Below are 16739 nucleotides of genomic sequence, written 5' to 3'. Positions count from 1 at the left end.
AAGTAATTAATCGATTGTAATTTGTGTACGTGTCACTTGTATAAGAATGAGCTAGAAGCCTTGAATGGTCACATACTCACATGTATTATTTCATCTACGCAAGAAACTCTTTCCACTTAACCTTACCTCTTTGGAATTTCACCAATCCCAATCACAAAAAGAATAAGTATAATTCTTAAGATGACAATTGATGATGCTAATTATAAACTTTAATTTTAGATTTAAAAGAAAAGCAACAATTATATTGAACAAAAAACCAACCTTTTTTAGTAGAGTATAAACAGCTAGCATGAAAATAAAATAAAATAAAATAAAATAAAATAAATAAAAAAATCGTGTTTAAAACCGGAGTATCTGGAGACCACTATCCCAATGAACACATGGGCTCTACAATCAACCACTTTATCCAAAGTAACAATGAAATTTCTAATTGTAACAAGCTTTGAGTAAGAAATGGGGTCCAACAATTATACAATGTTTACTTTTACTAGCATGCATATAAGTATTACTCACATCTTGATTTTCCTACGCTTTCTCTCTCTAAGAGACAGTTTCTTCTCATTTCTAGGTAGAGGAATTGAGGGGGAGAGAGAAGATCAGATAAAGATTGTTGCTTGATTGAATGGCTAAGCTTGCCAATTATTATTCAATGGCTGTGGGGATTCTTGCAGCAGTTGTTTTTGCAAATTTGATTTCAGTGTCACTTAGTGTAAGGGTGCTGCCTCTGCATCCTTACTTGAAGGGTCAAGACAAGCCAATTAGTAACATTTATGACACATCAAACTATGGGATTCTTCAGCTGAACAATGGTTTGGGCACAACTCCACAGATGGGGTAACATGATTTTGGCCTTTTTTTATTGTTATTGTCAATGGTTTGCTGTTAATTTCTTGTTTTTTTATGATTCTCTAGTTTAATGGGGTGGTTGGGAATATGAGGTTGGGGGGAAGTCTTCTGGCTGTTGTATTTGCTTATTGCAAAGCTTTGATTTTTCTGTTTGCAAGTTTAAATCTTGATCCCTAATTACTAATGTATTTACCCTTTTAGATTCTCTTTGCCTTTGAGGTTGTTTAAAATCGAAATTATGGACTGATTTGATGCACAAGTTTTCATCTTAATAATGGTGGAGTTAAGGTCATATATATCTGTTTTATTTAGTTTTTTGTTTGTTGGAGCAGATGGAATAGCTGGAACTTTTTTGCTTGTGATATCAATGAAAAGGTTATCAAGGAAACAGGTACTGCTTTCTCTTGCTGCAGTTGTGATGCTATCAATGTTTAGAATGTTTTGATGTTGTTCAATGATAGAAGCTAGTTTCTGTGAGATGAGTAAGTATCAAAATGTGGCTGCTTGTTTTATACGTAATTCAATAGCGACAATATATCTTTTATGCGAGGGACCATAGGTTAGGTTTTTGCCTACCGCGAGTTCTGATCTCATTTGGATATAGTTTGGTATCTATATGCTCAAACTGCTTGTTTTATTGTTTACATTCGTTTGAAAAAAATGGTTTCGACTTGCTTGTACTTTTGGGGGCATGTGTAACTGTTTTTTCGACTTGATATCTATGGTCATGTCTCGGATAATCCTTGAATTCCCCTTCCAAATCGAAGTAAATCATCTTTTCATTTTAGAATTTTCTTGCATGAATGATGATTCGCCATAGGCTGCAAAATATTCCCCGAGAAACTCGAAAACTTTGTATGGAATTCACCTTCCACTCTTCCCTGTTGTATCATGAAATATTATCTAGCTTTCCCGAGTTGCTTTCTTTCTTTTTTAAAAATTATATTTCAAATTTCTCTTCGAATCCAACGGTCATGAAATTTCCGATGAAGATACTAATGTGGCCTTGCATGTTTTGACAGCTGATGCACTTGTTACAACTGGATTGGCCAAGTTAGGTTATGATTACGTAAACATCGGTAAGTTATTTCCCCAATTTATTTTCATCTTACAGCTGTTTGCTCAGCTACCCTTTCTTGAGAATTAACGCTCTACGATAATGAAATGCAGATGATTGCTGGTCTGAAATGGCACGGGACTCTAAGGTAAAAAAGCATCTCGGAAACTATGTCCATTATAATGGTTTTATACTTTAGGCGTATTGATCACCTTGAGTTCCTACTTACATGAATGCCCTGGAAATACGCAGGGTCAGCTAGTTCCGGATGAAAAAACTTTTCCATCTGGCATAAAAGCTCTTGCCGATTATGTGCACTCAAAGGGCCTGAAGCTAGGTATCTACTCGGATGCAGGGTGGGTCTATTTCTCTATCACCTGGCTTTCGTTATTAAAAGTGTTTCTCGCATACTGTAAGATGCCACTGCTGTTATCCTTTATTCTCATTGTCTTCAAAAAATGAATATTCCACAGGGCTTTCACCTGTCAAGTGCGACCTGGATCCATTTTTCATGAATCCGATGATGCCAAACTCTTTGCGTTTTGGGTGAGTTTAGGTGTTTAGTCTTCAGTAACATCCTTCTGTCTCGTTGCTGCTGCTGTTTCGTGACTTTTGGGTGCTTTTATCTGGTTTGTCGCGTATAACGTTGATAACTTGACGTATGACTTCATATTTGTTTGGCATTTAGGGTGTCGATTACTTGAAGTATGACAATTGTTTCAATCTGGGCATTCCTCCAAAAGAAAGGTGAGTCTCCAAATATAATTTTATATGTTTGCATCATTATGTTCAGAGTAATTGTATATCCACGATTTCAGGTATCCACCAATGCGTGATGCCCTGAATGCAACTGGCAGGTCGATATTCTACTCGCTTTGTGACTGGTAGTGTTTATAACCTTTAACACTCGCGTTATTAACCTTGATTTGCATACTACTATAAAATTTGGCTTTGGCGAAAAAACAAAATACCAGGGGTGTGGATGACCCAGCCTTATGGGCTGGCACAGTCGGAAACAGTTGGCGGACAACTGACGACATCAAGGATTCGTGGGCAAGGTTTTGAACTCTTCCTTCTCTCTTAGCACCTCATGTGTTGAACCAACTATTGTTTCTGCATATACGTAAAGAGTTCTCAGTGTTACATGATTATTCTCATTTGAGACCGACTGTGTATTTATTTCCATGTTAAAAGTATTGTTCACTTACTTCACGTTCACATGTTTAAACAAGATGATGTGCTAATGTTTGTCCGTTTGGCTTAGCATGACAACAATCGCTGATCTCAACGATAAGTGGGCAGCTTATGCGGGACCTGGCGGATGGAATGGTAAAACTGTGATCTTGTTATGTACATTGGAGCCAAGATTCGACAATGAAATAAGCATAGTAATTCTTTGTACATTTCTACTCATGTTGGCAGACCCCGATATGTTGGAAGTTGGAAACGGTGGCATGACCTACGAGGAGTATCGAGCACATTTCAGCATCTGGGCTCTGATGAAGGTTCTTTGTTTTTCTCTAACAATGAGTTTTGAGCCATTTTAGGCCTAAATGAAGGTTTATTTTTTCTAGTCCTTAGCCTACTAAATGTGCCATCTTTTTACGAAAAACCACCTCACAGCGTGCAGCCTTCTGCACAAAATAATTACTTCTACTCATTTATCTTACATTTACAAATTTAATTTTCTCAGGCTCCGCTTTTGATAGGATGTGATGTTAGAAATATCACTTCAGAGACATTAGAAATTCTTAGTAACGAGGAGGTTATTGCTGTAAACCAAGGTACAGAGTTTCTTTGCTGCTGTGCAGCCCCTATTGTGTGTGCGCATTGTATTAATAGAAATTTTTAATTCTATTTCTGCGTGCAGATTCACTAGGAGTTCAAGGAAGGAAAGTATATTCATATGGACCAGATAATTCTTATCAGGTATCCGATTGTTAATCATTCTTTCCTTCCAATAAGCAGAAAAAGTTTGTGATCTAGCGCCTCGATATGCCTTGCAACTGCGGATATTCAAGAATGCTTGGCATTAACAAGCTAGTTTGGTTTCAGGTGTGGGCAGGCCCACTCTCTGGTCAGCGTTTAACTGTCGTTCTATGGAATAGAGGTTCAAAAGCTTCGTCTATCACAGTTAAATGGGATGTACTTGGACTCGAGTCTTCCATCAGTGTCTCTGTTCGAGACTTATGGAAGGTGGGTAGATATAATCTGAGTTTGGACATTTCACCATTGCCAATTAGTTGTCTTCGATAATTAGTTCTTCATTTTTTAGAGGTGATGAGTTTTCTCATAAACATACTGAAGTTCATATTACCATATTTTTTGCAGAAAGAGTGTGTATCAGAGAACAGTAGGGCCTCTTTCAGTGCTCGAGTCGATGCTCACTCTTCTGAGATGTACATTTTCACCCCATCAACGACCTATTCGTCTAGTTAATCTCTTGCTGCTTTGAGAATCGTGGTACATCAATTCTAGCAGTTGTCTGTATTGAAGAATAAGCTACTGTTTGGTTGTCGGTTTTGTGCTGGATGCTGTGGATATCGGTTGTTGCAAGAGTTGCTTGTTTGTGTAAATTTGTTGTTATTCCATGAATAAGCAGGCAGAGTTAGAAGATGGATTTGCAGTTTTCTTCCCCATTTAGTGTGTATTATTGCAAGATCAATTGAATCTTTGTGGTCTGTTTCAGTACAAGATTCTGTATTTCCATTTATAAGGCCACACTTGGGCCAAGATTCTGTACAAATGGTGTTTCATCTCTTAAGTCCAATTCGAATGTAATTTTATAGTGATGGAACAGCTGAATTTATTGCAATAAAACAAATTGTCCCAATTTTCACCAGATAGTGTAAAAGAGAAATATCAATAATGAACTATATTCATAAACAACAACCAGACCACCAAAGGAAAGAAGGTAGTATAAACATGAGTTGAATTCGACGATGCACAGCTCGATTCAGAGACGACTAAGAAGCAGCGGCCAGCGACTCGATCAATATCTGGTATCCTTCTGGCACTATGGACTGTGTCTGAACACACCCTGCCAATGCTGGGACGTCGGAGTTCACGTCTAGAAACCTCACGAGCAACAGCAGCAGATGAAAGTCCGAAATCCGTTTCACAAAGGGGAGATTCTTTGCCCGATCCAGATGGTTCTTCAACGCCCTCATTGTCACTGTGATGATCCTGTTCTCGATAGGAAATGTTGAAGAAAGTGGGCCCTGAGATTAACACAAGAGCTTTCATCAGTGTTTATAAATCAAGAAAACATGTCATATATACTATTTTCACAAAGATTTTCCCAACAGTGTGTCACAAAACTGGAGATAATATAATTGAATTATCATGATTCATTTCTGTTCATAGTATTCAATTGTTAGGCCCTATTTTGGATCTATTGCTAAATTCACATGCATCAGCAGATCTAAAATGTAAAGATCATTATCCAGAAATATGCTGTTAGCAGTAACCAAGGTGAGAACATGTCATATCAAGATTTGATATACCAAACTCTTAAGTAAAGAAATATAACAATGTCTCAAATACCCTATACCAGAATCCTTGCACACAGTAACAAGCTAATATGTGTAGCAAGTCTGCAAAAGCAGCCGACAAGATAACACAACAGCATTCTGTGAAACAAAATTGAAAACCAACAGCCAAAAAGAGATAGAAACAACAAGAATACTTAGTATAATTTGCTAAGTAGCTAGTGGGCACCATGTCAACATTGTTTTCACATAGCTAGTGGTGAATAAAAAAACTTGCAGTGATGATTTTTAAGTATTGCAAGAACGATAATGTGTCAAAGTGGAAAGTTGTGCTCCAGTGAGAGAGAATCATTTGGTTAAAGAGAATAAACCACAACACCAATCTTCCAATTGTAATGTGAAAAATTCACTAGATTGAAAAGCGTATTGGTGCAAGAAAGAAAATAACATTCATTTTGGTTGAGACTTGAGAGACAAAAAACAAAAACAGAATCATGTTTGAGAGTTACTTATCATGTCATTGTAGGGCTGAATTTGACTCAAAACAATATCTTTCTTTGGAAAATATTCCCAAAATATGATCTCTAAGGATCAGATAGCAGACTCATCCATGGGTTTCAGTCTACCTATCAAGTTCAAACCAAATAAAACGTACTCAAGTATTCGATCAAATAAGCTAGCTATCTAAAAGGACAGACAGTCACATTGTTTAAGCTACAAGAAAAACTCACGCGTATGAAACCCCAAGACCTTTAACATACAATTCACATCAGCAAACCAATCTTTAGCCAAAACAAAGTTTAATATCGAGAAAATGACGCAATGTAGTTTCAATAAATGAATAAAGAAAATGCTAACCTGGTGATCAACAATCTTGACAACCACCATGAAGAAGTCATTATCAACATCCTTGGTGTCCTTCCCTCCAACCACAACGTCCTTCGTCATCCTCGACAACTTGGGATCAATCTCCTCTTTGAGATCCCGCTCAAACCAACCCTCTTTAAACAACCTCACGCACATATCACTCATCTGAAAAGCCTCAAAATGCACAGCTGCTGACCCATCCTCACTCACCTCCAGCTTCACCACAGCAGTCACCCACTCCTTCAAATCCCCCTCCGCCTGCAGCTCCACTGCCTGCAAAACCTCCGAATTCGACATTGTGTAGTCCTTCTTATCTTGACTTACCGTCTGCGTGAATATAAACCCCACCTTCCTCATCCCCAGCCCCAAAGCTATGGCCTCAACCAGATTCTCCTCATCAAGGTCCCTCAAAAGGATCAAATTCTCCTCCGTGCCCTGCTGCGGCGGCTCATAGATGAAATCCACCTCCACCTTCCCCTCCTCCGACACCGTCCCGTACATAAAACCACCACGCTTCACCGCAAAAGCCAAGCTTTCGTTCACGTATTGCTGGAAAGCATTCGCGGCATCGCGATCGAACGAGACGAGCTCGCAATGGGGGTTCTCCTGGTGCGTGATCCTCATCTGCTTGGCAATTAAATCGTCCATCGTCATCTTCTTCCCGAACGACCCCGAAGGGTGGAAGGCCGGCCCCGCCACCGTCCGCTCGCCCTCGTAGGCGAGATACACGATGGAGCCGTGGCCGATGTTGAGAGCGGTCAGCGCGGTGTTCGGGTCGATCATGTCGGTGAACCGGGTCAGATCGGTTTGGGATTTCGCAAGAAGCAAATTTTGATTGGTGGAGAGAATCTGGGCTTGCACGGGAACCCGGAGCTGGGATTCGATCCCGGACTTGAGCGCAGCGACGGTGGCGCGAGGGTTGTCGATTGAGACCCGCTCAAGACCGTCGCGGCTCCGGATTCTGATCATCATCTTTGCTGAAGTGTGCGGGGAGAAGCGGTTTGGGAATTTTCACAGATAGTTGGTGTGCGTTGCGTTGGTGCAATAAATTAGTATCCTCTTCAGCAAGAAGTATGCATATATATAGGATACCAAGCAGTAAATTTGGGGAATTGAATAATTGGAGAGGAAGGACAGAGTTTGGAGTAGGGAAGAAGAAGGAGACGAGATTTAGGAAAGATTTCTTCTTTTTCCAATTCCTTTTCCTTCTCGATTTTTCTATGATTTTATTGTTTTAATCTATAAACTGTTTTATCGATAGACAAGGCATTTAAGTTGTATTTATTGTTTATGTTTAATTAATAAAAATCAATAGAATTAAAGAAATTGCTTAATTTAATAAAATGAAAATTATAAATAAGTATTAATGTAGTAATTATGAGAAATTAGAGGAATAATAATAAAATTGCCACAAAATAACAAAATTGTTATTTTGTTAATCCAATTTTCAATTTTCTTGTGTTCAAGAATATAAAAATGCACTTTGCTGAATACAGGAAAGGAATTATCTTTTGAACAAAGCGAGACATTCTTGTAATATAAATAGCTTCTTTAGCATATTCAAAACGAAACTTAATTAACTGAAAAGTGAAAACATACCATGATACTTCGCAACAGAAATTGAGAGTATAAACATTATTGGTGAAACGTAAAATATACAATGTCAAAGTGTGCTGGAACAAGTGAACATCATACTAACGAAAAAAAGGATCACCTCAGCATCATGACTAAATTTATTCCTCTCAAATTCAACAACTCAACAACTTCATCAATCATGCACTTTCTTTATCGAAAACTTCACTAGCATATTTCCAGTTTATAACATTCCAGATATTCTTCAAGTAGTCCGGCCTCACGTTCTTGTACTGCAAAACGCAAGGCAATGAAATGACATCAGTGCCAAGATTTGTATAGCCTGTGAGATAAGAGACGGCTGGACTAGAAACCACAACATGGCAATGGCAGAAAGAATCAACTAAGAAGTATAAGTAGTTAAGAGAATAGTATTGAAGAGCATAAAAAAATATTAGAAGCCTTGCTACTGTGTGGCATTGTCGATTAGTAGCTGTGAACAGGCAGAGTGGAGTTTTGCACATTAGGATTCTGCTAGTCAGCAGCATGTGAGGTTATTCAATACTAGTAAAAATAGCGATTCAAATAAGAGGAAGCACCTGCAAATAGTATGCATGTTCCCAGACGTCAATACCAAGCAGAGGGACCAAACTAGCTCCTTTGGTAACCAGTGGATCCTGCAACAGAAGATAGGCGAGGCATCACCACAAGTTTCATAAAGTCAGAAATCATTAATTTTATTGACTGATTTATAGCTTTTACTAGTAAATTCTCACTGGCACATCTTATTCATAATCTAATTTAAGAACCTGACCGAAAACCTAATATATCCAATGACTGTATTACGCCTTCACAATAAGAAAAGATGGCAACTTAGGCCAAGGAATCTCAAAATCCTACATTCAATATCAACTGAGGTAAAATCATCAAAAACCGCAATAGTCCCATGCACAAATTCATAATAGTTGCAAAACCAAGAGACAAGGGCCTAAAATCATCTGCTCACAAACTATTTATATAAACAAGAAATAACCAGACTTATATTTCAAACCAAGAAAGTTCTGACAGGGCAAGCATGTTAATTTCAAGTTCTAGGCAACTTTTATCTACAACTCAATAAACTTGAGAACTTAATGAAACTGAAGGGGTTGAGTGTAAAATCAAAACCACTACACTTGCCTGATTTCCAGTGGTCTCAACTACTAGGCGCTTGAATTCTTTGTCCAAACCAAGCCACTGGATATACCAATTGAGTAGTTCAAGGAAAATAAATTAGCAAGAGATTACACCATTCAGAAGCATCATAACTATCAATGAGTTGAAACATGATGGTCATAGAAATGAAAAATCCATACCACCCATCCTGAACCCTGTACAGCAGCACCTTCTGCATTCATCTTCTGAATTAGAGCTTCAAAAGATCCAAAGTTGCTGTCGATGGCCTTATGCAAAGAACCATGAGGAGGCTCACCACCACCAGCCTGAAAGAGAGATTACCGAGTAAAAAAATCAACAATATAATAAAAATGCAACTATCAAGCATTAGATAAGAGTACTTACACGAACAGGAGCAAGATTCTTCCAGAAAATTGAGTGATTAACATGACCTATCAAAAAAACAGAAAAAACAAAATTAGAGCTAGGAATAACACGCATCAAGAAGATTATCTTGGCTACAACCACATATCTAGCATAAGTAGCCAAAAAAGGTACTACGCTCCTCGCCAAACTAAACAAAAGAAGGTTTTGTATATATGTGTGCAATACACATGTGTTATCTTTGGCCCAAGATCTTGGTAATAGAATGGAACTGAGAATTGAAATAATTAAAATTTGTAACCAATCCGTGCAAAAAGTAAGAACATACATTACATAATTAGTTGCTCAAATTACTGGTAACTACCATAACTCCTGAAATTAAGAATTTTGCTTAGTATAACAATCAGCAAATTTGCAAATTGCAAAGAATTTTTCTATGGATTTTGAATGCTACCCCCCTAAAATTATGACTAGGTCAGATTGAAAAGCACGAATTAAAATGAATTTTTACCAAATAAATGTACTCTAAGAATCAAACCACATAAATGCGAAACCCTTAGCAAAAGGTTCAACTCAAGCAACCGAACATCAAGACTGAAAATTGAGAAATGGGAGTAATTGGAAATGAGGTAAGCATACCTCCTCCGTTGAATTTGATAGCGCTCTGAAGCTTGACGACGGTGGAGGCGTCGCCCTTGGCTGCTGCGGCGTCGAGCTGCTCAAGGGCCTTATTGTAATTGGTGATGTAAGTTTGGTGGTGCTTCTGGTGGTGCAGCTGCATGATCTCGGCGCTGATGGCGGGCTCCAGCTCGCCGTAATCGTAGGACAGATCGGGCAACGAGAATGTCTGGAGGCCGCGAGAAGCGGCAGGAGCTGCCGCCCTCAGGGGATTTCTAGCGATTAGGGTTCGGAGCGCCATTAGAGTATCTCACTCGCTCTTCTGGAGAAATGTAGAGAGAGAGAGAGAGAGAGAGAGAGAGAGAGAGATTTGATTTCAATTTTCAACCTTACTCTTGAAAGCTTGAGTCTTGAATAGGTTAAAAAGGAGTATAAGGTTTATTGAATTTCCAAAAATTACTGTAACCGTTTTAACTTCATTTTGGAGAGAGCCATTTTTTTAGAGTTAAATATCTATTTCTGCTCTTTTTTTCAGGATTTTCCGAAAATGATTCAACCGAACAATTTAAATGTGTGTTTGGCGTAGGCGAAGTTTTACTATGTTTGAAATTGGCTCGGTGATTGCCGGCGAAGTTGGAGGTGGGGCAGAGAAGGACCGAGTCGGTAGAGGGTCGGAGAAGGCTTCGGAGCATCATTTGTTGAAAAAATCAACTTGTATAACCATTTTGATAGCGACGAATATAAGATGATAACCACTTGTTAGAAGAGAAATCAAAGATGATCACTACTTGTTGGAAAAGACATCAATAACTACCTTTATAACCTCACTAAATTTATAAATACGTGATCATTTTTTGTCTTTCACTAAATAGTTATCATCTTGAATTTGTATAAATAGGTTTTTTCAATATTGCTCCTGAAAGTAATCAAATAAAAGTGTGTGATTTAGCTAAGAGAGAATGAAGAGATGTATGAGTATATTGTTATTTTTTATTTTCTAAGTTTCACCAAGTGATTGTACAAGTTGCTTTTCCAACCGGATTCAGTCCTCAAATTCTCGGAAGTCGGAACATAATTCTAGGGATTTAGGACTCAATTTTGAATTCTTGGATAAAGGATGTGCGCAACCGAAGGCGACCCTGGCATCGTCAACAACCTTGACGAAGGCGAGGCCATGACAGTTGTTCGAGGACACAACCTACCATGGCAGTTCGGCAGTCTAAGAGAAGAAGCCAGCATATGAGCAAGAGAGAATGTTGTACTTATGTGGCTTTATTTTCTCGTCATTTTTTCACACCACAAAGATATGTCAATATGAAAAGGTGTCGATTAGGAATGGGATGATTATAAGTACTAGCAAACGATCTATGTAAAAAAACAGATACTTTCCTTTTAAAAATAGTTCGAATATCACCCATACTTAAAAATAAAAGATTTATTAGCCTATAAATAGCAGCACAAAATACAATATCTCTAAATTACCATGTATCAAAGGGTATGTCTTATAGATCTGAGAGTCTTTGTTCATCACAAGTTTAGTTAACTTCATGAACAAGTAGCTCATGCCTGTCTAATATCCATTCAGGATAGCCACGGTGCCGGATTCATCAATTTTTAAGCAATTGACTGGCAGTTTTCACCCAAACATTGTATATCTCGTCCGAGAAGAGAACGAAATGCACCTGAAAAGCATATGAAATGGCAATATAATCACTTCAATAAAACTTCTACCAAGGAAGAGATGTATATCGCACAGATCAGTTATTAAATTTAGAAAACGGAGAAGGGACAAAATAAATCATGTTGACACTAATTCTTCCACTAGTTTCTTATGTGTATTCTTAAGTATTTTAATATTGGAGAGAAATGATGGTAGCCTATAGTCACAATTACATGAAAATCTTGTACTTCAAGATTGCTGCTCGAGTAAAGAGTTCAAATACAAGAAGCTGGACAAGAAAATAATCTAATTGAATCAATATAAGGCTCCTACTTTATCAAACTAATTGCATATAGGCACACAATCTTTTAGACGATAAGAAGCACTAGGAGAGGGTAAGAAGTAATTTATAGCATCTTGGTGAAGAAGAAAGTACCTCCTTAAAGTCACCAGCAGATGCATTCACCGTAGATATGGCCACTTTGGCAGCCTCATCAAAAGGATAGCTGCAAATAAAGAGTATAAGAGACTAGCAGAAGATTTAACAGACTACATGAACTTAAGAAAGATATATCATGGGGAAGTAAACAATACTCCCTCCGTCAACGTTTGCTTTATTTGTATTTTGGCATCCACAAAGAGTACCAGAATTCTTTTTTATAGATGCCCACTCTACTTCATATTTCAACCTTATACACACTACCTTTTGTACCAAAAACTGCTCTTACTTCTACATGATGGGACCCTTAGTCATACCCTATATTGCTATATCCACTAAAAACACATCTACAACCACTTTATTTAAACCATTTGTGGATGGAGGGAATCCAAAACGTCAGAAACCAGCATGTAGGATACTCCTATTCAGATGACAATATGTATCCAACTGAAGCTTGATATCCCAGTTCCATTTTTAAATAAAAGAAGTTTTAAATTAGAGAAAGATTAACATTAACATGCCCGACATTAAAAAAAACCCACACATTTCTTATTGGCAGAACAGATGCAACATATCTTCAAGAACCAATAAGTTAGTAAAATTAGTAAGGAAAAGGTTGAGGTGAAGAATCACAGAGCAAATGACCTAGTTCATCATAGCTTGTAAGTATAGGTTGCAAACTTAGCCCGACAAATTATATTTAAATAGATAATTATAAAAGGTGATCTAGATGCAATACAATAATTTAAAGTTTCATTAAGACAATAATACTGATATCCTGAGTCCATGACAACATACCCATAGACCCCGCACGATATAGCTGTAAATGCAATGTATTGAAAGTTGTGCTCTTTCGCCACACGTAGACTGTTTCTGTAACAAGTTTTACACAAAACAAAACAAATTCAGCATTTCAGAAATTCAACTTGCAAATCATAATAAGTGAATATTGACAGAGCTCAACAAAGTACCTGTATGCATTTCTCAAAGCAGCTTCAGGGTTCTTATCTGAATCATAAATTGGTCCAACTGTATGAATAACATGAGAAGCTGGCAACCGAAAGCCCCTATTCATTTGAAACATTAGCTTATATGTTACGATCCTCCTATATCTTAGGATTCCCCAAATATTTAGTTATCTTTTTATTCCCCATATCTTTTGATTCATAGTATATTTTCATATCTTGTTTTCTTGTTCCCTAAGCTAGTATTCTAGTATTATAAATAGGGCTAGGTTGTTATCTTTTTATTCATTGAATGAAGAAATAATATTCCCACATTACTTGTGCAAAACTCCTTATCAAACCTTGAAGACTGCCGACGGAGGAAGTTCTCCGCGCCAGCCACGAATTGAGCCGCCGACCCCAACGTTCGGGGCGCCGGATTGGTGTGTTGCGAGTGTAATCGCAGGATTTCTTCGTTAAGAGAATTGTGCTCTTAACAACTGGTGCTTTCATCCAGAGCTCAACCATGGCTGATCAGCCCCGACGCTTCACGGCGAGTGGCTACCTCGGTGACGGATGGCAGCGGATACGACGAGACGACCCGGAGTCAAGCAGCGCGCTGCGCAATGGATCGGGGGCGCTCGTACCTACTTTGTCAGCGCTCGACAAAATTATGGCAAGATTTGATCAATTGGAATTTAAATTGGATGCGAGGGATAGAAGGGTTGATAGGTTGAAGGCCACACGCCTTCCCAAACCGGATCAACCCTATTTTTCGGACGACGGGGACGTCGATGGGTATCGTTCCCAGGGAGACGTCTGGCCGACCGACGAGGACGGCCCCCCAGTTTTCAATCACGGCAGGCGTGTCCGTTGTGGGGATGTCCGCCGGCGTAGGGGCACGGGTCGTGATTTAAACAGGCGAGAGGCAGGGCTCGCACAGCCTGGCTCTGGCACGATTCCATATCGCGCGCACACTGCTTCGTGGCCTCGCACGAGCTGGGATAGACCAGCAGCTCGCGTCACAACGGAGTTTGATAGGGGTTTCGGGGGTACCGACAGCCTACATCGTGGGACCCCCCCATCAACCGCCCCTCCGGTTGGGATCCTCCCGGTAACCGACCAATACCGAGCTTCCAGCCCTACGACCCACCACGGTCATGGCAGCCCTCTTGTTGGGAACCACCGCCTCACCGTGCATTGCAAGGATACTCGGATTATGATCAGCCACCACAGTGTCTGCCTAGTCGTTGGGATACACCCAGGCGACAAACCGATCACTTCCGGCAGCAGAGCAGCCCACGCCCGAGCACACAACCTTGGCGCCCTGAAATCATGGGGTTTGAAGAAAAGATGGTGGATGAAGAATTTTGCTATGAAATCGAATTGATTCCCGGCTGCCATTCTTCAAGCCTGGATCAAGAATCAGATGCTCATCAGGAAAAAAATGATTCCTCGAACTGGATGGGTAGTTTTCTTGAAGAGGCTGATGATTCAAAATCATCTCTAGTAGATGATAATAATCATGATAAGGCTACTTTTGATGATGATGAGTTCACAAAGATGGAATGCCATTCTGTGAAGATGAGTGATGATTCGGACTTGCTTTGGGATGTGGTGGGAGTGACTGATTCATCTTCATCATGTGTTGATAATTGTTCACAGCATAAGTGTTTGGACTCTGATGATGATTATGAAGATGATAGAGTAGATGGTGATGAGAGGCGTTCCTACAACCTCACTGTTGCGGAGTTCCAGCTGGTAAGAGTCCTTGTGCAGCGATTCATGGAGGACAAGCAGTTTGGGGGGCGTAGGAATGATGCCGGCGTCAGGAGTCGGTGCATGATCCGGAGCCTCCTCCAAGTCCCAGCCATCGAGGATGATTTTGTGAAGACGAAGGCGAGAGAGGAAAGGGACGGCGTAGAAATGTTGGTGGGAGTCATAAGTGAAATGATGGTGATCATGTTCCTAATCGCATTTGATCCAGGAGGTGACGTTTCAATGCTTTTGCTATCGTCGACTGTGCCCGTGGTTCCATGGTTCCCACCTTGAGGACAAGGTGGATTTTAACCGTGGGGGAGTTGTTACGATCCTCCTATATCTTAGGATTCCCCAAATATTTAGTTATCTTTTTATTCTCCATATCTTTTGATTCATAGTATATTTTCATATCTTGTTTTCTTGTTCCCTAAGCTAGTATTCTAGTATTATAAATAGGGCTAGGTTGTTATCTTTTTATTCATTGAATGAAGAAATAATATTCCCACATCACTTGTGCAAAACTCCTTATCAAACCTTGAAGACTGCCGACGGAGGAAGTTCTCCGCGCCAGCCACGAATTGAGCCGCCGACCCCAACGTTCGGGGCGCCGGATTGGTGTGTTGCGAGTGTAATCGCAGGATTTCTTCGTTAAGAGAATTGTGCTCTTAACATTATACCATCGCATTACCAATGAAACGAAAGAGAGAAGAATATTGTTTTCAGCAACACATACGGGGTAATCCTTGCTTCTCCTGTGGGGCAACGAACTCCAGGCCTCACTTCTGGGACCTCATAGCATGCTTCCCGTAGTTCTGGACCAGCAGCTCGATGTATGGCTTGAAATATATAGATTCAGACAAAAGATAAGATAAAGCTAGAAAAAAAGTCATAAACAAAGTAATAGAATCTCACCTCCATCAGCACCACCACCTCCAAGCATCCGTTCATTTGCTGGATTGACCTGTAAGGAGTGACTAATTTCAATCTTGGAGAATGTTAAGTCCAAAGGTTATAGTAAACAATCTTCAAGGCTAAATTAAGCAAAACAGAACATGGAAATGATCATTTGCAATCTTGTCATAACAGTACTAAAATAACAACTAAAATCCTAAAATAAAAATTAATTCAGAATGGCTAGAAACAAAAATTACATAAACATGAAACTTGAAAAAGCATAGACATTTCTGTAACATAATAATACTAGCAACGTGATCAACAAAATCAACAGCAAGCCCCAAAATTTCCAACACAATTCCACCGATCGTCTACATTTCCTACAAAAAATCATTCGTCTGTACATAAATTCACACATTCACACACACATAATGAATGAGAGGGGGAAGCCTTACAATAGCATCGGAGGAGCCGTCGACAGACCACCGAGTAATGTCGCCCATTTGAATCTTCAGAACACTCGACGGCGACAGCTGAAACGCCACAGAATCGTCGGCGGCGGAGCTCGACATCCTCGAAAATGCAACTGTGACGATGGTTCCGCCGCTTAGCGTGTGGCGAGGGGTGGCAACGACGGAGGGGCGCCGCAGCAGGGGGCGGACGGTGAGAATCCGATGAGAATCGCTCTTGCGGAAAGGGCGGAAGAGATTGCGTAGGGTTTTGGGAGAATTTGGAGCTGAGAAAAAGCGGATGATTCTGGAGCAGAGTGACGAAGCAGCTGCCTGACTCATTTGCTTGAAAATAATAAATTAATAATTCAATTCCTTTTTGCTGAGTTTTGAGATAAACATAATTTTATTATCAATATATATAATAATATTAATATTGTAATCAGCGAATCAGAGTGCCGCAACGGAAGACTTAGGACATCCACTACACTGTCACTATGCAGTTCCTTAACCGTCCATTAAACTACTATTTGAGGGTCTCACTAACCTTTTTTACTCCATCCCGTAATTAAGGGACGGAACCTGCAACCCTCCGTCCCTTA

At 39.6% G+C, this 16739-nt stretch overlaps 4 protein-coding genes across 4 annotated transcripts; 1 reads left to right on the top strand and 3 right to left on the bottom strand.

The window, feature by feature from the left end:
* The first annotated feature begins 513 nt into the window (after positions 1 to 513).
* On the top strand, positions 514 to 4695 carry LOC121761809 (alpha-galactosidase 3-like). Its single transcript, XM_042157479.1, has 15 exons — positions 514 to 834; positions 1179 to 1237; positions 1869 to 1925; positions 2017 to 2051; positions 2156 to 2259; positions 2377 to 2449; positions 2592 to 2650; positions 2722 to 2787; positions 2878 to 2961; positions 3168 to 3232; positions 3326 to 3408; positions 3597 to 3687; positions 3774 to 3832; positions 3959 to 4099; positions 4235 to 4695. The coding sequence occupies exons 1-15, from the start codon at positions 623 to 625 to the stop codon at positions 4340 to 4342; spliced, it is 1296 nt and encodes a 431-aa protein (XP_042013413.1). The 5' UTR covers positions 514 to 622; the 3' UTR covers positions 4343 to 4695.
* LOC121761810 (NPL4-like protein 2) lies at positions 4693 to 7494 on the bottom strand. Its single transcript, XM_042157480.1, has 2 exons — positions 6253 to 7494; positions 4693 to 5124 (listed from the first exon to the last, which is right to left on the bottom strand). Exons 1-2 carry the CDS (start codon positions 7231 to 7233, stop codon positions 4870 to 4872), a joined length of 1236 nt encoding a protein of 411 aa, XP_042013414.1. The 5' UTR covers positions 7234 to 7494; the 3' UTR covers positions 4693 to 4869.
* A 374-nt stretch (positions 7495 to 7868) lies between these two features.
* On the bottom strand, positions 7869 to 10400 carry LOC121762714 (superoxide dismutase [Mn], mitochondrial-like). The gene is made up of 6 exons (XM_042158677.1): positions 10012 to 10400; positions 9394 to 9440; positions 9189 to 9314; positions 9013 to 9069; positions 8433 to 8510; positions 7869 to 8126 (listed from the first exon to the last, which is right to left on the bottom strand). Exons 1-6 carry the CDS (start codon positions 10289 to 10291, stop codon positions 8034 to 8036), a joined length of 681 nt encoding a protein of 226 aa, XP_042014611.1. The 5' UTR covers positions 10292 to 10400; the 3' UTR covers positions 7869 to 8033.
* Positions 10401 to 11407: 1007 nt separating this feature from the next.
* On the bottom strand, positions 11408 to 16525 carry LOC121762729 (macro domain-containing protein VPA0103-like). Its single transcript, XM_042158705.1, has 7 exons — positions 16144 to 16525; positions 15707 to 15755; positions 15528 to 15630; positions 13061 to 13156; positions 12888 to 12962; positions 12087 to 12156; positions 11408 to 11672 (listed from the first exon to the last, which is right to left on the bottom strand). Exons 1-7 carry the CDS (start codon positions 16477 to 16479, stop codon positions 11598 to 11600), a joined length of 804 nt encoding a protein of 267 aa, XP_042014639.1. The 5' UTR covers positions 16480 to 16525; the 3' UTR covers positions 11408 to 11597.
* Positions 16526 to 16739: the final 214 nt, after the last annotated feature.

This window comes from Salvia splendens, chromosome 13, assembly GCF_004379255.2.
Source record: "Salvia splendens isolate huo1 chromosome 13, SspV2, whole genome shotgun sequence".
Classification (NCBI taxonomy): Eukaryota; Viridiplantae; Streptophyta; class Magnoliopsida; order Lamiales; family Lamiaceae; genus Salvia; species Salvia splendens.
This window is presented reverse-complemented; position numbering and strand designations above follow the sequence as displayed.

Excerpts from the sequence above, each read along its gene's own strand:
- LOC121761809 (XM_042157479.1), top strand. The coding sequence starts at position 623 with ATGGCTAAGCTTGCCAATTATTATTCAATGGCTGTGGGGATTCTTGCA. Across the intron at positions 1,926-2,016 it reads TTATGATTACGTAAACATCG|ATGATTGCTGGTCTGAAATG; the intron begins GTAAGTTATTTC and ends AATGAAATGCAG. Across the intron at positions 3,833-3,958 it reads GACCAGATAATTCTTATCAG|GTGTGGGCAGGCCCACTCTC; the intron begins GTATCCGATTGT and ends GTTTGGTTTCAG.
- LOC121761810 (XM_042157480.1), bottom strand. The coding sequence starts at position 7,233 with ATGATGATCAGAATCCGGAGCCGCGACGGTCTTGAGCGGGTCTCAATC. Across the intron at positions 5,125-6,252 it reads TCAAGATTGTTGATCACCAG|GGCCCACTTTCTTCAACATT; the intron begins GTTAGCATTTTC and ends TGTTAATCTCAG.
- LOC121762714 (XM_042158677.1), bottom strand. The coding sequence starts at position 10,291 with ATGGCGCTCCGAACCCTAATCGCTAGAAATCCCCTGAGGGCGGCAGCT. Across the intron at positions 9,315-9,393 it reads AGAATCTTGCTCCTGTTCGT|GCTGGTGGTGGTGAGCCTCC; the intron begins GTAAGTACTCTT and ends TCTCTCTTTCAG. Across the intron at positions 9,070-9,188 it reads TACAGGGTTCAGGATGGGTG|TGGCTTGGTTTGGACAAAGA; the intron begins GTATGGATTTTT and ends TGGTATATCCAG.
- LOC121762729 (XM_042158705.1), bottom strand. The coding sequence starts at position 16,479 with ATGAGTCAGGCAGCTGCTTCGTCACTCTGCTCCAGAATCATCCGCTTT. Across the intron at positions 15,756-16,143 it reads ACGGCTCCTCCGATGCTATT|GTCAATCCAGCAAATGAACG; the intron begins GTAAGGCTTCCC and ends CACTCCTTACAG. Across the intron at positions 13,157-15,527 it reads GGAGAAGCAAGGATTACCCC|GGGCTTTCGGTTGCCAGCTT; the intron begins GTATGTGTTGCT and ends TCAAATGAATAG.